This window comes from Theileria parva, chromosome 1 (assembly GCF_000165365.1).
Source record: "Theileria parva strain Muguga chromosome 1, complete sequence, whole genome shotgun sequence".
Taxonomy (NCBI): Eukaryota; Apicomplexa; class Aconoidasida; order Piroplasmida; family Theileriidae; genus Theileria; species Theileria parva.
In genome coordinates, this window is record NC_007344.1 from 1,560,953 (window position 1) to 1,579,235 (window position 18,283).

At 33.8% G+C, this 18,283-nt stretch overlaps 9 protein-coding genes across 9 annotated transcripts; 4 read left to right on the forward strand and 5 right to left on the reverse strand.

Moving 5' to 3' along the window:
- Nucleotides 1–188: 188 nt before the first annotated feature.
- Nucleotides 189–2,510, forward strand: TpMuguga_01g00736 (uncharacterized protein). The gene is made up of 5 exons (XM_061305052.1): nt 189–224; nt 539–679; nt 711–873; nt 907–1,934; nt 2,005–2,510. The coding sequence occupies exons 2-5, from the start codon at nt 548–550 to the stop codon at nt 2,416–2,418; spliced, it is 1,737 nt and encodes a 578-aa protein (XP_061161626.1). The 5' UTR covers nt 189–224; nt 539–547; the 3' UTR covers nt 2,419–2,510.
- TpMuguga_01g02305 (uncharacterized protein) lies at nt 2,292–6,197 on the reverse strand. The gene is made up of 8 exons (XM_761165.2): nt 3,917–6,197; nt 3,645–3,854; nt 3,538–3,609; nt 3,383–3,503; nt 2,940–3,350; nt 2,687–2,904; nt 2,525–2,653; nt 2,292–2,488 (listed from the first exon to the last, which is right to left on the reverse strand). Exons 1-8 carry the CDS (start codon nt 6,167–6,169, stop codon nt 2,435–2,437), a joined length of 3,468 nt encoding a protein of 1,155 aa, XP_766258.2. The 5' UTR covers nt 6,170–6,197; the 3' UTR covers nt 2,292–2,434.
- Nucleotides 6,198–6,271: 74 nt separating this feature from the next.
- On the reverse strand, nt 6,272–8,466 carry TpMuguga_01g02175 (Sas10 domain protein; the record flags this gene model as incomplete). Its single annotated transcript, XM_761168.2, has 9 exons — nt 8,181–8,466; nt 8,051–8,119; nt 7,758–8,020; nt 7,491–7,727; nt 7,249–7,459; nt 7,099–7,217; nt 6,955–7,069; nt 6,512–6,913; nt 6,272–6,480 (listed from the first exon to the last, which is right to left on the reverse strand). The coding sequence occupies exons 1-9, from the start codon at nt 8,323–8,325 to the stop codon at nt 6,272–6,274; spliced, it is 1,770 nt and encodes a 589-aa protein (XP_766261.2). The 5' UTR covers nt 8,326–8,466.
- A 611-nt stretch (nt 8,467–9,077) lies between these two features.
- On the forward strand, nt 9,078–12,041 carry TpMuguga_01g00741 (Filamin/ABP280 repeat family protein; the record flags this gene model as incomplete). The annotated part of the gene is made up of 1 exon (XM_761169.1): nt 9,078–12,041. The coding sequence occupies one exon, from the start codon at nt 9,078–9,080 to the stop codon at nt 12,039–12,041; it is 2,964 nt and encodes a 987-aa protein (XP_766262.1).
- Nucleotides 12,042–12,053: 12 nt separating this feature from the next.
- TpMuguga_01g00742 (uncharacterized protein) lies at nt 12,054–12,629 on the forward strand. The gene is made up of 4 exons (XM_061305053.1): nt 12,054–12,236; nt 12,272–12,365; nt 12,398–12,494; nt 12,525–12,629. Exons 1-4 carry the CDS (start codon nt 12,090–12,092, stop codon nt 12,619–12,621), a joined length of 435 nt encoding a protein of 144 aa, XP_061161627.1. The 5' UTR covers nt 12,054–12,089; the 3' UTR covers nt 12,622–12,629.
- Nucleotides 12,630–12,701: 72 nt separating this feature from the next.
- Nucleotides 12,702–13,860, reverse strand: TpMuguga_01g00743 (uncharacterized protein; the record flags this gene model as incomplete). Its single annotated transcript, XM_061305054.1, has 7 exons — nt 13,743–13,860; nt 13,311–13,640; nt 13,187–13,279; nt 13,123–13,155; nt 13,048–13,093; nt 12,881–13,009; nt 12,702–12,849 (listed from the first exon to the last, which is right to left on the reverse strand). Exons 1-7 carry the CDS (start codon nt 13,825–13,827, stop codon nt 12,702–12,704), a joined length of 864 nt encoding a protein of 287 aa, XP_061161628.1. The 5' UTR covers nt 13,828–13,860.
- Nucleotides 13,861–13,963: 103 nt separating this feature from the next.
- Nucleotides 13,964–15,146, forward strand: TpMuguga_01g00744 (uncharacterized protein). Its single transcript, XM_061305055.1, has 7 exons — nt 13,964–14,287; nt 14,321–14,378; nt 14,410–14,459; nt 14,488–14,588; nt 14,652–14,696; nt 14,728–14,819; nt 14,870–15,146. The coding sequence occupies exons 1-7, from the start codon at nt 13,998–14,000 to the stop codon at nt 14,900–14,902; spliced, it is 669 nt and encodes a 222-aa protein (XP_061162000.1). The 5' UTR covers nt 13,964–13,997; the 3' UTR covers nt 14,903–15,146.
- Nucleotides 14,949–16,057, reverse strand: ACBP2 (Ankyrin repeat family protein; the record flags this gene model as incomplete). The annotated part of the gene is made up of 9 exons (XM_061305056.1): nt 14,949–15,045; nt 15,078–15,195; nt 15,233–15,270; nt 15,300–15,366; nt 15,397–15,470; nt 15,503–15,549; nt 15,579–15,690; nt 15,750–15,825; nt 15,886–16,057. 9 exons carry the CDS (start codon nt 16,055–16,057, stop codon nt 14,994–14,996), a joined length of 756 nt encoding a protein of 251 aa, XP_061162001.1. The 3' UTR covers nt 14,949–14,993.
- A 125-nt stretch (nt 16,058–16,182) lies between these two features.
- Nucleotides 16,183–18,002, reverse strand: TpMuguga_01g00746 (SET domain protein; the record flags this gene model as incomplete). Its single annotated transcript, XM_061305057.1, has 8 exons — nt 17,713–18,002; nt 17,453–17,680; nt 17,232–17,417; nt 17,045–17,200; nt 16,591–17,012; nt 16,431–16,558; nt 16,303–16,390; nt 16,183–16,263 (listed from the first exon to the last, which is right to left on the reverse strand). Exons 1-8 carry the CDS (start codon nt 17,894–17,896, stop codon nt 16,183–16,185), a joined length of 1,473 nt encoding a protein of 490 aa, XP_061161629.1. The 5' UTR covers nt 17,897–18,002.
- Nucleotides 18,003–18,283: the final 281 nt, after the last annotated feature.

Sequence of the window (18,283 nt, forward strand, 5' to 3'; positions counted from 1 at the left end):
CCACACATTTGTCCAACACTTTGAATATATTTATAAATTTTGATAATTAATAATATACAAAAAAGTCCAAGCCAAAAAGAGCCCAAATTAAACCACAATCTGTCACATTCTCTGACAATAGCCTAATGATGTCGTTTTAATGGGGTTTGTAAATTGATGTTGTGTGCTAGACAGTAAATATTATATTAGTTTTTAGTTGTATTTGTAAAAATTTTATTCTACAGGTAATACTTGTTATTTATTTTAATTATCTCCTCGGCTGGTTGAAATGTGTAAGTGTTTTCAGCTCAAATACCACACTTTGTCTGTCATTATACACACATGTTTTGTGTTCTAAATTACTGTATCACCCCTATTTCTCTTCTTATGGCTTTTCTAAATATTATTTTGAAGCCAAATTTCATTAGACTTTCAAATGTGTGAATATTTAAGCTCAAAACAGCAATACACATTCTACTACACAAATTCCAGCCTAATGACCTATATTTTTTACACATCAAACTATTTATCTTACTAGCATTAAATAATAGTATTTTAGATATAGAAAATGAAGATTTTAAATTTTCTTTCGATTTTATGTTTTTTTACTCTAAATTGCCTGTGCCGCATGGATGACAAGTCCGGCGGCTTGTTAGGCAAAATGTATCAAAAAGTGCCAAAATTTTTGGAATCAACCAGAGTACGTAAAACATTCATGTAATGTTCTTTAGAGAAGAGGTTATGATAGGAATAAAGGTGCCTCTGTGAGAGCCAGGAGATCCAGGCTGAACGAGGACGACTCATCAATGGATGAAATGCACTCGAAAAAATACGGAAACGATTTCAAAAACTATCAATTTATGAGCACAATGAACAATTTTAGAGACAAACAAGGTGAGCCTTTAACCTTAGATAAATTTTCTTCAGACTTTAATAATTTTTTCCAGACTAATCATCGCACATACGCTAGCTACATCAAGCGCAACGAAGGTGACGGTACTTGCCCTTTAGCACACGGAGCACCTGGCCAAGTTGGTCAATCCTGTAAATTTGCTTATCCAAATGGAACAAATTCTTCAAACGGGTTCGACGGTTCTGAAGCCTCGTGTCCATTTAAACAAGATTCTCAAACTTCAGCCTCTGTAGTCACACCTGCAGCTGCTCATGCATGGGATGCTGATAAAAATCCCGAACATGCTACTGCAGACCAGACAAAAGCGCATGACGAACTAAAATCTGAGCTCGAAGACGTCAAAAACCAACAGAAGGAGTTGGAAGAGAAAGTAAACCAGACTAGTGCAACTGAGAAAGCTCTCCAAGATACGGCTGAGGAGCTTAAGGAGGACCAAGATGCACTAAAACAAGAGCAAGAAAATCTTGAGGAAGCTCAGGACAAATTAGACTCCACACAGAAGGAAGTTGAGGCTAAAGAGCACAATTTAGAGAAAGCTGAGAACTCTTTAAAAAATGAAGAAAATAAATTAGAGGAGGAGAAAGAAACTGTTGAGGACCAGAAAGAAGAGTTAGAAAATGAAGAAAAAGAATTAAATCAACAAAAGAAGGATCTTGACTCTGAAAAAAGTGATTTAGATAAGGCAAAAGATGATTTAACTACTGATCAAAAGAATCTTGATACTCAAAAGGAAGAACTAGATAATCAGAAAAAGGACCTGGATCAGCAACAGAAAGATCTTGATGACCAACAAAACAAGTTAGAAGAAGAACAAAAGGCTCAAAATGAGGCCTCAACTTATGCCAATGAGGCCGGTTCCAAGTTAGATAAACCTACTGAAAATAACAATGCACAGGCAAATGGTCTAAACAACTTACAGCCGGTCGCGTCTCCCTTGGTGAACGGGAGTCCGGAGGGTGTGGTATCTTCTAAGGCGCTTGTCGATAATAGTTCAGTGCCTTCTTGCGACACTCCAACCGATGAAGTCGATAAAGCTTACGAGGTATTCTTTGTACATTATCTACCCACTCAGTTAATATAGTCACATTATAAAAATTTTAATCATTTTATAGTCTCAAGGTGAAGTGCAAAATACTACTGCTGATACTAATAATACATCTACTCCCTCTACTTCTGAAGAAGCTCCTACTGAAGACAATGAGTCTGAAGCTGAAAATAGCGAAGAATCAGAATCTACCGAATCAACGGCCACAGAATCTAAAGAGGAGTCTGAACCTCAAACAGTTACTAAATCGGAGGAAGCTAAAGAAAATAGCGAATCCGAAGATCAAGAAAATTCACTAAAAAATGAGTCAGAGGATTCTGGCTCTACGGAGGATCAAGATGAAGGCGGTGAAGCTGAATATGAGGAAGACCGTGAAGAGGAGGAAGGTGAATCTAAAACCACCCAAAAGAAAGAAAAAACCGATGAAAATGCTGAAACTGACAAAAAACCCGAGGGGGAACAGGTTAAAGATGAAGTATAATAGTATCGCTAAAAAATTATTTTATGTTGTCTTTGCTGAATGTAAGCTCGTTTAACTGTGTCAACAGTTTCTATAATTTATTATCATTTTTATTTTTATTACTTACATTGTACATTTCCTCGAGGTGGGAGTATCTCTGCCTTTCAATTTCCACTTCCACTTCCAAATTAAAATTCTCTTCACTTCCTGGCCCTTCCAACTGCTTCTTTAGTAATTCAACATTATTCCTCAACCTCTAAATATTTAATGTGAATATTATATATTATACCTCGTTTTCCATGCGTGCAAGATTCAATGAGTTTAATATAACATGCAGTTGACACTTCAATGCGTGTATTTTTTGTTTCGCAAACTCCAGCTCCCCAGAATACAACGTTTTCAACAACATGTGTGGCTTATCCAACATCTTTTCATCCACTACTAGATTTGCAATACTCTTGCTAGTAACTGAATCTCCAATTGTTCTACCAGGACTATCTATAAACCCTATAAATGATTATTTTATATTTAAATTAATTAACTTGAAAGCTGTCCGAAGATGTGTGGGTGTATATACAACTTGAACATGATGAGGAACTTGAATACTTGAGGAGGTAGCGAAAAGTTGTAATAGTTATTAAAATTCCAATAAAAGAGCTCCAAAAAGTCCGTTACTGCCGTTTTTAACAAATTATTCAGAAAACAATTTACAACTTGATCAAAATCTAGTCCCAAGGTATCAACTGGGTTAATATTATCTGCCTTTAATGCCACTTCAGATGCCTTAAACTCCACAGATTGATACAATCTTTTCATATGTTCACACATTAAACCCAAGTTTTTCACCTTCTCGTCTGGTATTATTCCCATCATGATCAAATAAAGCAGTATTACTGATGCGATTCCTTTCACCATTTCCAAACTTCCTCCTGATAGATTCAACTCAATCAAATCTAAACATTAATAGTTTATATAAAAATATTACCAAATAAAAACGTGTACTCAAAAGTTTTCAGCAGAGTTGTGTAATCTACTGAAAACACAGCATACAATGAAAATTTTAATGCATCCATCAGTATCGGCTGTGGGTTTACTCTCTGTTGGGTCTAAAATTATCAAAATTAAAGTTTTTAATAATACCTTCAGGATTCCAACAATTTGTGAAGCTAAACTCAATAGAAACTTGATATTATAATCACTCAGAAACTGTGCCTAAACAGATGTTATAGAAAATTAATAATTATTACCACTGGAGCATCACTCAGGGGATCTGTTGACAGCAGTATGAGTGTGTAGTTGAGGAAAAACTTTTTATAAAATATTATTTTTCCTTCTTCAAACTCTTGATTCAGTGCTAAGCTAAACTCATTACATGAATTTGAAATATATGCGTTTAAACTCTCTCCAAGTACTGAAAAGGAGCCAAAAAGTCCCATTTTCATTGTCATTTTAAACACCTAATTATTCATTAAGGTTGAATAAAATTTAAATATAAATCAGTTTTTCAGCTAAAACTTACATTTTTAATCAAATTATCACCAATTCTTGCGTTGATATACGGATCAAAAAGCGTTATTGCCAGTTGGAAAAGTGGGAAAGTTCCAAAATCCAACAGAGTATCCATTTTTATCTTCACAACTTCTTCATTTGTTGTTGTTTCCTTAGTGTGTGCCACATTTAGCATATACTTGTACACTTCATGCAAGTTATTCACTGTTTGTGATGTTATCCACTCAACCACACTATTAGCACTTACATTTCCAAAGTAGTCCATTAAACAAAGTGAAACTGACAAATAATTAGAAATGGAATTAAAAATTTGATATTCTACAAATGTTCCCGACTTTGACAAGTTCAGCAGAATCACAAAACTACACACCAACATGTTAAACAACTCCAAATCGAAGTTATCTCTAAAGTCACCAAAATCACTATAGCAGTCAAGAACACTCAATTTCGATATTAACTGTAAACAAAAAGGGCCATCTACATGGGTAAAATTCCTTAGAGCCACTTGAGATACTAAAACACTTTCAAGAACCACGCTAAAAATCTGTAAAAATAGTCCTGAAAGTTCCATCTTATTTGAAGACTGGTATGTACACTTGTAATATGTGTACAATAGTGTTAATGGTTTAGCGTAATCTAATAGAATTTTTCTATATTTTACTGAGGTTTGCCACTTTGAGGCAACTACATATTTATGTATTAACAAAATAGATTCTATGGTACATGGTGGGAATGTCATGAGTATCTTTAAATCTTCTTCTCTGATTAATGATAGGAAACTAAGTGGATTTTGAACTTTGTATGAAACAGTATTCAAAGTATTATTTAAAAGATAAAACTGGTCCTGACTACACTCTGATAGTGTATCAAAAATTGAATCGAAAATTCCACGTTTGTGTAACAAATCCATGAAAGAGTCAATTTGTGACACTATCTGTAGCATCAACCCTAAAACCCTAGTCCTAATGTAAACTTCATTAAATTGATCAAGAACTTTGGGTAAAATCCTTAAAATTTCCTTGTTAGTTTTCAAATCTTCTTCCAGTACAATCTTAACTCTAAAATTACACCTTTCGTTACTTAGAAAGCATGAACAGTAGTCACCCTCAACTGAAAGGTCAGGATTCATCTTTGGCTTTGTGCAGTCGTAACAACAATCATTATAATACAAATAATAGTTACAGGGGTCGTAGTATCTGTTCCAAAAATATAATATATTTTGATCATTCTCAGATAAGTGCCAATTAAGGTCATTATATCCAAACAGTTTCTGAAAAATTAATAAGAACCCATATAAAATATTTTTATAGGAATCATCTTCTTGTTCACTTATTAAACTTATATAGTCTATTATTAGTCTTGAGTTGTTTGAAGAATCCAAAATAGAGTCTAGATATAACAAATACTGGTCCAAATCAACCCTCTCCTCTTCATTGATATTTATGAACCAGAATGAGCCTACCAAGCCATATTCGTCTATATTTTCTAATGGATATCTCTCCTTCAAGAGAATATCATACTTTCTCCTTTCAATTCTACAATCATCATACTCTTTACTAAGGTTATTAAAGAAGATGTGCAGAGGGTATTGCAAGACTTCATTTAGCAAATTTAGGGAAAATGCCACCAAATTCACCAGTGAACCATGTATAGAGTTTACATCTTGTGTGATTTTTCTCAGTTTTTCATTATCTGATCTCAAAAATACCACTACTTCTACCAATTTAGATATCTCAAATAACACTGAAAATGTTTGGCTTTCCACCAACTTTCTTGACGCTTTACTAGAATCTTTAAGTACATTACTCAGCGTATTAAGAAAGAAGGACACAAACTCAATGCTTTCCAAGTATAAATTTATTGAAAATTTCTTTAGTAGACAATTTTCTCCTAGAGCACATTCCGCCTCTAAACTCTTCCCTGGGTCAGATACCTGGGTTCTATTCAGATCATTCTTTTCCTGGTATCCTTGCCTTAATCTATTTAAAAATTTACTTTTATTACTCTGTTCTCCTAATTCTTTGGATTCCAACCCGTTTGTTTTAACTACTTCTACACCCCCAATGATTCCAGCCTTAACTTCCTCAAACAAACAACATAATCCCCTTTCTTCATCATTTTTATATTTAAATGGACATAATTGAAATAATTGTGGCAGGTGTATTTTATTTAATTCCAGGATCGAGTTTGTGATTTGGATTCCTTCGTTGAGTATCGAGAACGATTCCTGCACATTTTTGTTTATTTTTCTTATAAAGTCCATCTGCGGTGAACGACATAATTAACTACTGATTCTACTGTACATTTTAGACTATATATACTGAATCACGCCCAACTACATTAAATCGTGAATATTGATATTATATTATGCGTTTAGTGACTTCTTTTTATTTACATTTATTCCTGTTTCCTCTCCTGAGTAATCTAATGCTTCAGTTCGATTTCTATTTGTCATTGCGTTGAACACTTTCATCTTCTTTTCGAACTTTTTGCGATTTGTTACTCTTGCGTTTCCTTGTGTTTTTGTTCTCTTGACAACCAGTCCTCTGTTCTTCATTATATCCTTTCCGATTTCTAAAAATTGATTTTATATTAATTAAATTACCTCTCTTTCCATCCACTACTTCTGGTGGTTTATAAACTTTAACATTCTTTTCTTGGTATTTTTTCCTCCTTTCCTCTTTAAGCTTATTATATTTACTCTTTATTTTATCTACTTCATCTGGTTTTCTAACTCTTTCTTGTTCCTTATCAACTTTCTTTGAGGGCCAATCTCCTACTTGGGAGTCTTTTTTGGCCTTCTTTTTAGCGGTACCAGTGTATAAGTAATCTGGGTTATTTCTCTTTTCTGACATGATTACACTTTGTCTTAACTTCTGAGCTACTAAGTTCAAGTCATTTGAGTTAGTTTTCTTCTCAGAGCCTCCAAACCCAGGACCAAAGTTCGTTAAATCTTGCAAATTACTTCCCACCAAATTCCTCTGGTTTTTATCCATCATCTTCAGGTCTAAACAATTATTAGCGCTAAGTTTAAATTTTATAAGTTACATTTTTTATATTTTTTGCTCATTGGTATTCTTCTCATATGGTCCATCTCATAGTCTTCAATTTCTTTCATTTTTTTCATAAACTTGTACTGATCGTCTTCAACTTCCTCCTTTTCCTAAAATTTATTAGAAACAATCAACTTACTTCATTCGTAGTGTATTGGTTTATTAAATGCTTAGGAGCCTTGTACTTCTGTCCCTTCACATTGTCAACTTCAATATTTTCAGGTTTAGGAACCAAACTCTCATCATCTTCCTCTTTAGCTACAAATCAATAAAAATAGTATATCAATACCTTTTAGGTTATTCAATAGTTTAGAAATTTGGTACTGTAATTTATTCTCTATTGGCTTCGCTTTATCCAGCAGAAGCCTTATTTCCAACAGGCGGTCTATCACTGGATGCTTTTCAACAGACACTCCATGTACTTTTAGGAGTAAATAATATGTTAGATATGACAAGTACATCAAAAACAACTCATTTCTGATATCCAAATACTCCATCCCCTATATTCCATTAATTAATGTGTTAACTTACATCTTTTGTGCAAAATTTAAACGATTTGGGGTCATCCAAAATCTTAAGTATCTGTTCCTTGGATATATCTGATTTATCCTTGAATTCTTTCAGTAGTAATAAAAACTCTGGGTGTTCCTTATCCAGAAACTCCTTCTTTTCTTCATCACTCATGGTTAAAAAGTTTTCGGGAAGTTCAATCTTTTCTGAATCCTTCTTCAATGATTCAGATAAATTCTCCATCAGCGTATCCAGAGCCTATACCGTTTATTTAAAAACTGGACTTACTGTTGAATCATCTTCCTTTTCTGACTCTATGTATCTGTCCAATTCTGCATCCTCTTCCTCCACATCTTCATACATTTCTTCCGCAATTTCACGTGCTTCTGCTATGCGATCTTCCAATGCTTCCTCATCCGACTCCTCATCAGAGCCTTCAACGTAATATTCCTTCAACTTCTTCCCCCAATTTACTCTATCCTCCTTTTCTTCCTCCTCATCCTCATCACCTTCTTGGGGGTATTCATCATCTAACTCGTCATCTAATTCATCTAAAAACATCTTACTCATGAATTACATACCATCTGTAACTTCTGGAGTGAATGACCGAGGCAAACCTAATTTCTCATAATCCTCATCTTGAGAATTTTCTATAAATTAAATTAATTATGGAGAATAAATTATTATTTTAAAATTAACAACATTACAAACCTTCATCTTCGTTAAATGGAATATAATCCTTCCCATCATCAGTAATCAAGGCCTTGAACCCAGAACTTGAAGATTTCTTTTTGCTACTTTTATTATCTACATCTTCTGATGTTTTTTTAGGCTTTCTAAAGATGTTTTTACCCATTTTATTATAAAAATATTTTACAGCCGGTAAATCAATAAAAATAAATTATTGTACATTAAAATTATTTAAAATAACTCATTTTATAAGCGTGTAAATTGTATCCAAATTGAAATGAAATAAATATTCAATAATATATTATATAGAATCATGATAGTGAATGTATTCACCCCCTTAACAATTTATTTTAAATAAAACAATTCTCTCAATCGATGGAAAAAAATAATATTTTAAAACAAACAAATAAAATTAACATGGATTCTACTATACATGACTAATTTTTGCTGTTATTAATTCAAATCTCAACGTCATCTTATATAGCTCTTTAATAATTCTGATTTTCAATGAATTACCTTCCCCTTTTATATCAAATATTTTTTCCAATATTTTTACCTCTTATTTTTTATAATTATTTGAATTATTTCATCATTGTGTTTACACCTGTGCACTTCCTAGCCCTTTCTCATATGAACTTGCAAATCTATATTCTTGGTTGCCAATTTTCATTTTAACTTTTATTTTATACTAAGTTACGGAGTTAATTTTCTTAAATTAATTTATGGCTTAATTTTAACCAAAATTTGTAGAATTTCCCGGTATTATCAATAGAATTACATAGAACTCACCATTCCTTTGTCTAATAATCTTGATTTAACAAGAAATTATCAAATTTTATTTAAAAAATTTTCTATGAATTTATGTGTCGATTTTTGTTCCATTAATTATGACTTTCAAACAGCGAATAGCCTAGAATAATGAGTAACTGTGAAGTGGAGTCAAGAACTCACTCACTGGACTCATGTGTCAGTCCTAATAACCAACTAATTCCAGAATCGGACTTCTGTTACGCAGAAGGAGATAGTTTAGAGGGCGGACCATGTGGAGAGTGGCTTATGTTTCAAGTACATTTGAGAAACAAATGCTGGCCTGGAACAATTCGTCTACATCTTGAATCTTGCGATGAGTATTGTTTCAGGACAACAGTCCATGTGGGAAGTTTTGCAGACGAAAGGGACAAGTGCAGGGCAATTTCATCCTGCGTAAACGATAGATTAATGAACAACCTCTACGCAGAATCAATTTACAAGAACTTCGAGTGGGACGTATGCGTTTCGGACGACAATACATATAACGTTAGATACAAAGTGTCTATGAAGGGGATGTTTCTGCTTTACGTGAAACTTGATGGTAACGATATCGCAGGGTCTCCGTTTAACATTTTTATTTCAGACGGTAAAACATGTTCACTGTCAACTAGAGTCCAAAACATTAATAACTTAAAATGCAGAGCAATGCCAGATATAAAGAGCATGGTGGAAGTTATGGATGACGAAAGGTGGGATTTTGAGTGTAAAAACAAGGTTCCAGAAGACTACCAGAAGAGAAGGCTTTCTACTGTTGACAAATTGAGAAAATACTCACTCGTAAATGAGATAACTTTGAATGTTTGCGATAAGGTTGGGAACATAATTAAGTACAAGACGCCCTACGTGAAAGCTTGGTGTACAAATTTGGGGAAGGTAATTGACGTTAAACACCTGGGTAACGGGGTTATCTCAATAAAGTACGTGGTAATAGTGCCGAGACCAGACCTAGATAAGGTAAAAACGTTTTACTCAAATAAGAATGAAACTGTTCTCCCGTCATATTTACGTAATCTGGGAACTCCATGCTGCTTAAATGTTCAACTAGATGGAGAATCTATATACGGGAGTCCTTTTGTACCTGAAATAACAAACGTAATGGAATTGGAGGAGTACTATGCTAGTTTCCCAGAAACACTGGACTCCCTTTCATTGAGCTTAAATCACATGTTAAGTCAGGATAATTTGGAAGGATGTTCCCAGGCAATATTTAATTTCTTCCACGTCAACAAGGATATGGATGACAGCGAGAAATCAAAGGCGTTTGAACTAATATCAAAACTGCTTGATGATAAATCTAAGCATCTGAAAAAGAACAACTTTCTAATGGAGAGTCAAATGTATAAAATGAACCACTTAAAGAATTATGGGCTAGGTCAACTACACCAATTTGTGGACAGCCAATACCAGAAGATGCTGAAAGCTAAAACTAGTAGCATTATAGAGTGCATTAAGGAGCTTAATAGCTATAACTCATCTGTTAATGGTGAGACTAAGGGGTTCAAGAATTTGGCAGACGTTATTTTCAACTACACTCGCATAGGAGATGAGTTAAGAAAGCTACACAGATATGATCTTGCTGACAAATTTGACTCCATAAGTGATAGAATATGTGAAGAGATAGAGCTTAACAGGTGGGAGAACCTTCTCCATGATAAAAAGAAGAAAATGCTAAAGATTAAGGAGCAAGTTGATGAATCAGTTAAGAAGCTTGAGGATTTTAAGAAGAAAGTTCATGAAAAGTACGATAACCTGGAATTCAAACCAATTAAAAAGATGCAACTAGACAAAGGGACCCAGACTATTCAGCAGGAAACAGTAACTGGAAGGCTCTTGCCATTTGTTAAGAATAGGTGTATTCCTGAAGAACCGAAGACTGAGGTGGATAAGATAGTTGAAACTTTCTGGAGGAGGTGTAGTAACTATGATATTCACTCGGGTATAACAAAGGTACTAAAGTCAAGTATAAGACTCAAAAACGCTCTAAACGAGATATTCTTCCACTACAGCAACAAATATAACACTAAAGATAACATGATCCAGTATGGAATACCGAGGAATTCTATGGACCTCTTCCACATGGACTTGTCAATCAGCAAAACTTTATTGAATAACAGGGAAAAGTTGGACGAAATGTTCGATAAGTTTTCGATAATGATCTCGGGGAAAAGAGTACTTCCAGAAAACATGTGGTGTGTTTACCTTAGAGAATTGGCTTATATGAACCTGTTGTACAAGATAGCAGAATCAGGAGACGTGATTCTGTTAAGAGATAATCTACACCCATCAAGACTTTCCGCTTTCCACCACTTTTGCCAATTCCACATCTTAACTCTATATGAAAAGTTGTTTACTACAAGACCTGAATTCCAAAAATCGCTAAAGTTCTACAATACTAAAAAGCTATTAAGATCAAGTCTCAATTTCAAGTATGCAAAAGAGTCTGCACAAATGCACTACTTCCCAACTGAAACTGACTTGGCAAACTACATAACTACAGAGATTCCAAACACTGTTGGCAACAAGTTAAATGAGAATATATTACATCTAATTTTCAAACATTATAGCAGACTCTCGATGTTTGGGAAGCAGAAACAGGACCCAAAATCTTACAACCCCGATGACGACTCATGGCTTTCCACTGCAATGTTTGTAGTTTTCTCAAGAGATTTCGGAATTGTTCCCGGGTATATGGATGGCTCATCAGTTCAGAAAATCGCAGATGATACGATTATAGCAAATATTGAGCAAAACACGTATCAGTCTACCACCTTTAGAGGAAGACTATTTTATAAAGACTTTGTGGATGCACTGGTGAACATCATATCTAACTCAATTTATAAAATATGCCTAAACAGGCATGAAATGTACACTAAACACCTAAAAGATAACTCAATCCTGAATATCACTAAGAAGAATAAATTCCATGAAACAAGGAACTGTATCCAAACTCAAGAATCAGTATTGGAAGAGGTTGACGAGGTTCTACAGATTCTAGGATTAAACAATCCTCTACACATTGAATTAACAATTGAGGCAATATATGGTTCTGAGGCCTTGGAATATTTACACTAGGTTGACAATTAATATTGTGCCAATTTTATTTCAGTATTTATTTACACAATGAGTCATCTCATCTTTAATATAGATATAAACATTTTAAAATATGTAAAAACAATAAAAATTTCATTTATCGCAAACGATTTTTTAAGAAGGCTGGGATTTGGAGAGATTCCAACTGTAGCCACAAGTGCCTGTATATCTAGCCAGGTTCTAGAATATTTCACGTAATTATTATATTTTAGATTCCACTGAACCCTATTGTATCTGAAAATTCCGTAATTGGGGCTTTTCTTGACAGCCTCAACACACTCTTCTGGAAGGGAAAACATTTTAAGGGTATTTTTTAAATTAATTTTCAACTTTTAAAGGAAAATTTATACCAAGTAAATGGAAATGGTACCACAGACATGGATACTGGGCAACAAGGAAGAAGAAATTAAAGTTTGATACATATAGAAGGCATAGGTATTGTAGCTTTTTAATAAATTAAATTAGATACCATGAGGTCAGAGGACCAGGTCCAAGACCACCAAGTAAATGGGAAGATCAGTCTTTCTTTAAACCTTTAAGGCAATCGGTTAAATTTTGGTAATTCATATTGATGATAGTAGCTCCTTTTCATTTGCTCCTGCCTTAAGTTTTGCGATATCGTAATCAGGTCTCTGAATCCTGCTAGGCCTTGGAAGTATAACTAAAAACTATGAAATTTAAAAAATTACCATTAATTCTTCCGAATCCTCCACTACTCATGTCTGGTATATTTGAGGCAACTGGTAAATTTGTTAATTTTGTCATTACAGACCCCGCAAGAGCCTTAGTCCTAAGATTTATTAATATTTAAATAAACAAACTCGTCCCCTACAGCCTCTCTCATTAACGTTAAATACATTATTATAGTCGATCCAAGAGTTTTTATTATTCCAACGTTTTGAGAGTCAGAGGCCAGGGTATTCAGTGCAATGAGCGCTTCCTTTGCCATCCTAAAATTGTTAAAATGGTTAGAATATTTTAAGCAAACCTTCCTCCTGCTAATACGCGAAAGTTTAATGACATTATTTGTCTCCCTGAGAATGTTAATGAGGAACAAACTCACCCATTTGTGCGATTTTATTTATGTTTTCAATACCTATGAAAACATTATTAGGATGAAAACGTACTATTTTTCAGACATATAGCCTTCTCAGTCTCACTAGAGAAAACTGAACAATATGCATTTTGGAATGCCTGAGTGGAAATTAGAGACATTAAACCTGAATAACACTGTCTGAGAGTTTAAAATACCCATGTGAGCCAAGCTAGATAAACTATCAATTACGAAACCCTTTGTACTACTTAAACTTGGAGGTAATGTGTTGAACCATTCTGGAATAAAGTAAAAATCAAAATTATAATTTTGCATTTGGTCAAAGTTTAGTATATTGTAATCTTGATTAGTTTTCATCAAATCGTTTATCCGGTCCAAATTACTCTCAGATTCTGCGATATTTTGAGAATTCTCGGTATTAAATTCATCGATTACAGCTGAATGTTCGTTTATTATCTTTGGTTTATGTCTTCTCATCAGTTTCTTAGAATTACGTAAGAATACGTGACGAGGTAATCCAATGGGTCCTAAAAACGATTAAAATTCTTACAATTCAGTAATAATATTAGTAAAAACGGTGTTGTCAAATTTCTAGACAAATGTGTAAGTAAATTGTGTCATTTCAGTACCATCTCGGTGGTTAATATTACTATTTCTTCCTGAAACTATGATAATTTTTAATAAATTGATCAGAAAGAGAATTAAAATTTTCATTAGTTATTTTTATAATTAAAATATACAATTTTGAATTCATTTGTACAGAGAAATTGGTTCTATTTTGGAATAGTTTACACACCACACAATGAAGGCTGACGTTGTATTAATCTCTTAAATAGTTCATAAAATATCTTTTAAACTGTATTATATAATTATGTTAAATTCTAATGTATCTGAGTCGGAAAATTACAGTAGTTTTGTTACTGTACATTACGCATTTTGTACACTCTAAAACTTCTGGATATGACTCAAGTGACTCAAACCTGATCGTTGGAAGCATCGGGTTTAAAAGACTATCGCAAATAACTGAGCTCTGTGAAGTCAACAACGACTTTCTGTTCAGAACAAATGAAGTCCAACTCAGGATGAACCAGGACATCTTCGAGTGCCTCTCAAAGATGAAGCTTAATGGAACTCTAAAAACAACAACCATGACATCTCTTTCAGTTAAGCAATGGTATTCCGCTCCTTATTAATAAGTTAAATTCAGGGTTCTCTGGGAAGTTGATCGGTTTAACTTGAAAGATGAAATGAATTGGATATCGGGGGTATTTATCTCGTCAAAATAAGATTTTTTAGACTATTAACACTTGCGGGAACTCTAAGGATTCATTTCTCGGTGGACCTTGGTGTGTTTATATTATTTAACTATTTTAGTGTTCTTGCGTCTGGTGGAGTTAAGCGGTTCTACAACCATCTTCCTGAACATACCGAGATTAAGATAAGTGGTCGGGTACATTTTTTCGATGAGTGGAAAGGTATTTTACTTTATTTTTCTAAAAAAACAAAATATTCAATTCCAACCATTAATTAAATTTTAGGGGAATCTGTATTTTTAAGAGTTAATGATAAAATACTATGGAGCGGTATTAAAAATTTTTCAATAATTAAATTTAGAATGGCATAACTGGTGTCCTACAGTTCCTGATTCTGCTTGTATGAAGTTTGGAATAGATGCTTGCGGTATCGAATACCCTGATAGGCTATCTGTAAGTTCCACTTAAGATAATTTTAATTAATGGAAATTATAATTAATAAGACATTAGGTGTATTTCGAGGTTTCAACGGCTAATTCTGATCGCTCAGTGGCATTAGAGTTTTTTAGTAATCTGGCCAAAGAAAGGAACCCTTGCGATGTTTCTTGGGGCATAGACGATATTGTTCTACATTTTAGATAGGTTTATCAGGTCTATCGGCCTCAGACCTTCATAATTCCTAATGTGGTTTTATTTTAAAATTCGATTTACCTTTGTTCTAGATCACCACCTCTAGCTAGTAGAAGCTGAACAACATCTTCTTGTTCTGACTCAAGTGCCACATGGAGTGGAGTATCTCCACTATCATCAACCACGTTTACATTTGCTCCTTAGAAAAAATGAACGCAAAGCTTTAAAAATCTTACCATTATCCAGGAGCAACATTACGATATCGAGATGCCCACTAAAGTCTTTTAATAATGTTAAACGTACCGATCAGCGGCAAGATGAAGTGCCGTTAAGCCCTCTGGGCTTCTTACATCCACCAATTTCGGCTGTTCTATACATTTTTATCATGTTAATAACAAACTTTCGATCATATTTCGAACTTTATCAAAATCTCCCTCGACAACTGACGTAAATAAATCATCAAATTCAAAGGTTCTAAATCATGAGTTTATTATTTTAGAAATTACTCCTCAATTGAATCCATTATCATAATTCTACTGAACACTCCGGCATTCTGAAATTTATATTATTATTTGGACAAACCGTTTCAAAATCAGCTGAATCTTTAAATGTTGCCAGCACCTGTTCGGAATATCTAATGTATTCTATCGCGGCATCCTTTGAGGACATTCCCTTAAGTTTCTTCCACGACTCCCTATAAATTTTATATATAGACTGAATTTTGAAGTATAGTAAATTTTAGAAACTAGGTACAGTTTATTGGATGAATTGGCTGAAAAGCAAGTCCAATAATCTTCATAATCCCCAAACCTTGCCTGTTTGTATAATCCTAAACACATAATGTTATAAAAAGCATCAGAGTTAGTTTATTCTTTATGACAACACTTACCGTATAGAGTGTAAAACTGTTCATCACTTAACTGGCCCTGAGACCTGGCGATAGACACTATTTTACACGAATTTTTAAATCTTCTGACTAGAACGAATCCAAACTTTAATATCAACACTGAGGATTCGTACAAATTTAAGAAGTATGACTTCAAAGAGTTGAAGTCCACCATTGGGTTGAATTACAGGGGAAAGGTGGTACAAACACAGCGCGCTTCCATGAATTAAGATGCAAGAATATTTTATTAATATTTATTAACAAAATTTATAAGTGTGAATTGGGAAATTATGAACAGATTTAGACTTCTTCAGGTGATTCTACATTTTGAGGAAGTTTCATGAGTGAAACCGCCAATTCCTCTATTTTATACCTTTTTGACTATAAAATTATTAATTAAATTTAAAATATAAAACGTACTAAGACCGAGTGGTAATAAGAGTGTTTATATCCGCACAAGATGGACAATAATGCGGCAGCGTTGAAGTAGTATCCCATGATCATATTTCTAAGTATTATTTTCAATGTGAAATATTAGTGAAACTTACAATGTGCCTATATCTGAGTTTGGGTTTCCTAATTTTGAAACACTTAGGTCCAAATTACAAGTATATGTTAGGATATCAGCCATCTCTTCATGCATAAATGCTACACAGTATAGTGGTCCCGAGATCACCTTTGCAATAATTTTATTAAAAATTAACTCACCTTATCCACATAATGAATCCTAAGCATAAGATATATCTTAGCCTGCTCAAAATTCTCCTTTTCCTTATAAATGTCATACAGCAGGGTCTGTAATTGATACAGAGCCCAGTGCTGGCTGAACACATTTTTTGCGTGATCGTAGACTTGTAGTATGTCCATAAGATTACTTTTTTCTATTCCATCAATTCTATAAACATACGCTCTCTCCAATTCTATGTATTCGTTTGTTTCGGACTCCGTAAATTTATACCCACACATTTCACACTGTGTGCTAACAAATTTTGAGAAAAATGAATCGTAGTTTAAAAAAATCGATCCGTAGTGGCATAATTTACACAAGAATCCTCTGCAGTTGTCAATTGGTATAGAACACCTATCACATGTACAAAAAAAGTGCCAATTTTGAAGCATGGTCCTTCTCCCTAAGTGAAGGTTAAAATAACTACTAGAGTACTATATGTAGGGGACAAAAGGTCATTTTCGCCCAAATATGATATCGTTATTTCGTCTCCAGGTACTAGTTTCTTCCTGGCTCTTAAAACAAACTCGTCATTTTCGGTGTGATGCCAACAACACGATGGGTCGCAGCTGTGGGCGAGGTAGGAGATTTCTATTAAAAAATTAAACTTAATTAAACTAACTGTCATATATTACAAGCCCATCTGGTTCTGAAGTCCTTCCAAAGGCGTTGAGTGGCCATACTTGTAGGTACAGTTGGTACACTTCAGGTTTAATTACAACTCCATCATAGACGAACTCTCCATCTTTTAATGTACATATTGAATTTAAAACTCTTAATACATCTAGAGTTACCTCCTGGTTTCGGTCTAATTCATGATGAATTTACCATATATAAGCCTACTTTCAACCCACTTATTCGCCATAATATGATTTGACTCTTCATTCCCTTCCAGAATACTGTATAAAGCAGCCTTGTGCCACAAAGGGGGTATCACAAATGGAGATTCTTCGTTCAGTTCATTTAGTTGGAACCAAAGGTCTTGATTTGATAATGGGCCAACCATAAAAAGTGGCGATTCTGCGAATATTAGTGTTCCAGGTTCAAAATTCTTCCGAACAAATAAACATCCTAAGCGAACTCATACGAATTATCAAACTTACTTCCTTTGCCCGGCACTTCAGAGACTCTAACCAAAGAATCTATATTCTCCTTAGAGAAACATTCTATTTCACTTTGATATTTGGGCGTTTCGTCTCCACTTAAGGGAGAATAGCCGTCATCTTCGCTTACTTTCTCGGAAGAGCTACAATGTGTAGGCGTTTCCTCGCTGCGATCATCATACATTTTACTTTATACATAATATTAAATTATGCCTGAGATATTTTACAGAGATTAAGTGGAAATATAATATAATGGATCTGGAACGGGTCAGGTTAATGTTAGAAACACATAAGAACAATATTGTGCCAAATGTATTTACTAAATTTGAAAATTATGAAAATATACATATAATTAAATCATATATCAATTAAAGTTCATAATATAAATTTAAATTACTTTTTAATACTATGCGATATAACCAAAATAGAATAGAACATAATAAACGAGATAGTAGGGAATAAATATAAAAATAATCAAAGAATTTCAAAATTACAGTTATAATTAATTAGAATCTTGCATAAATATGGAAGGAAATCATAAAACTATTAACATGTTAAGAGCAATTATAAA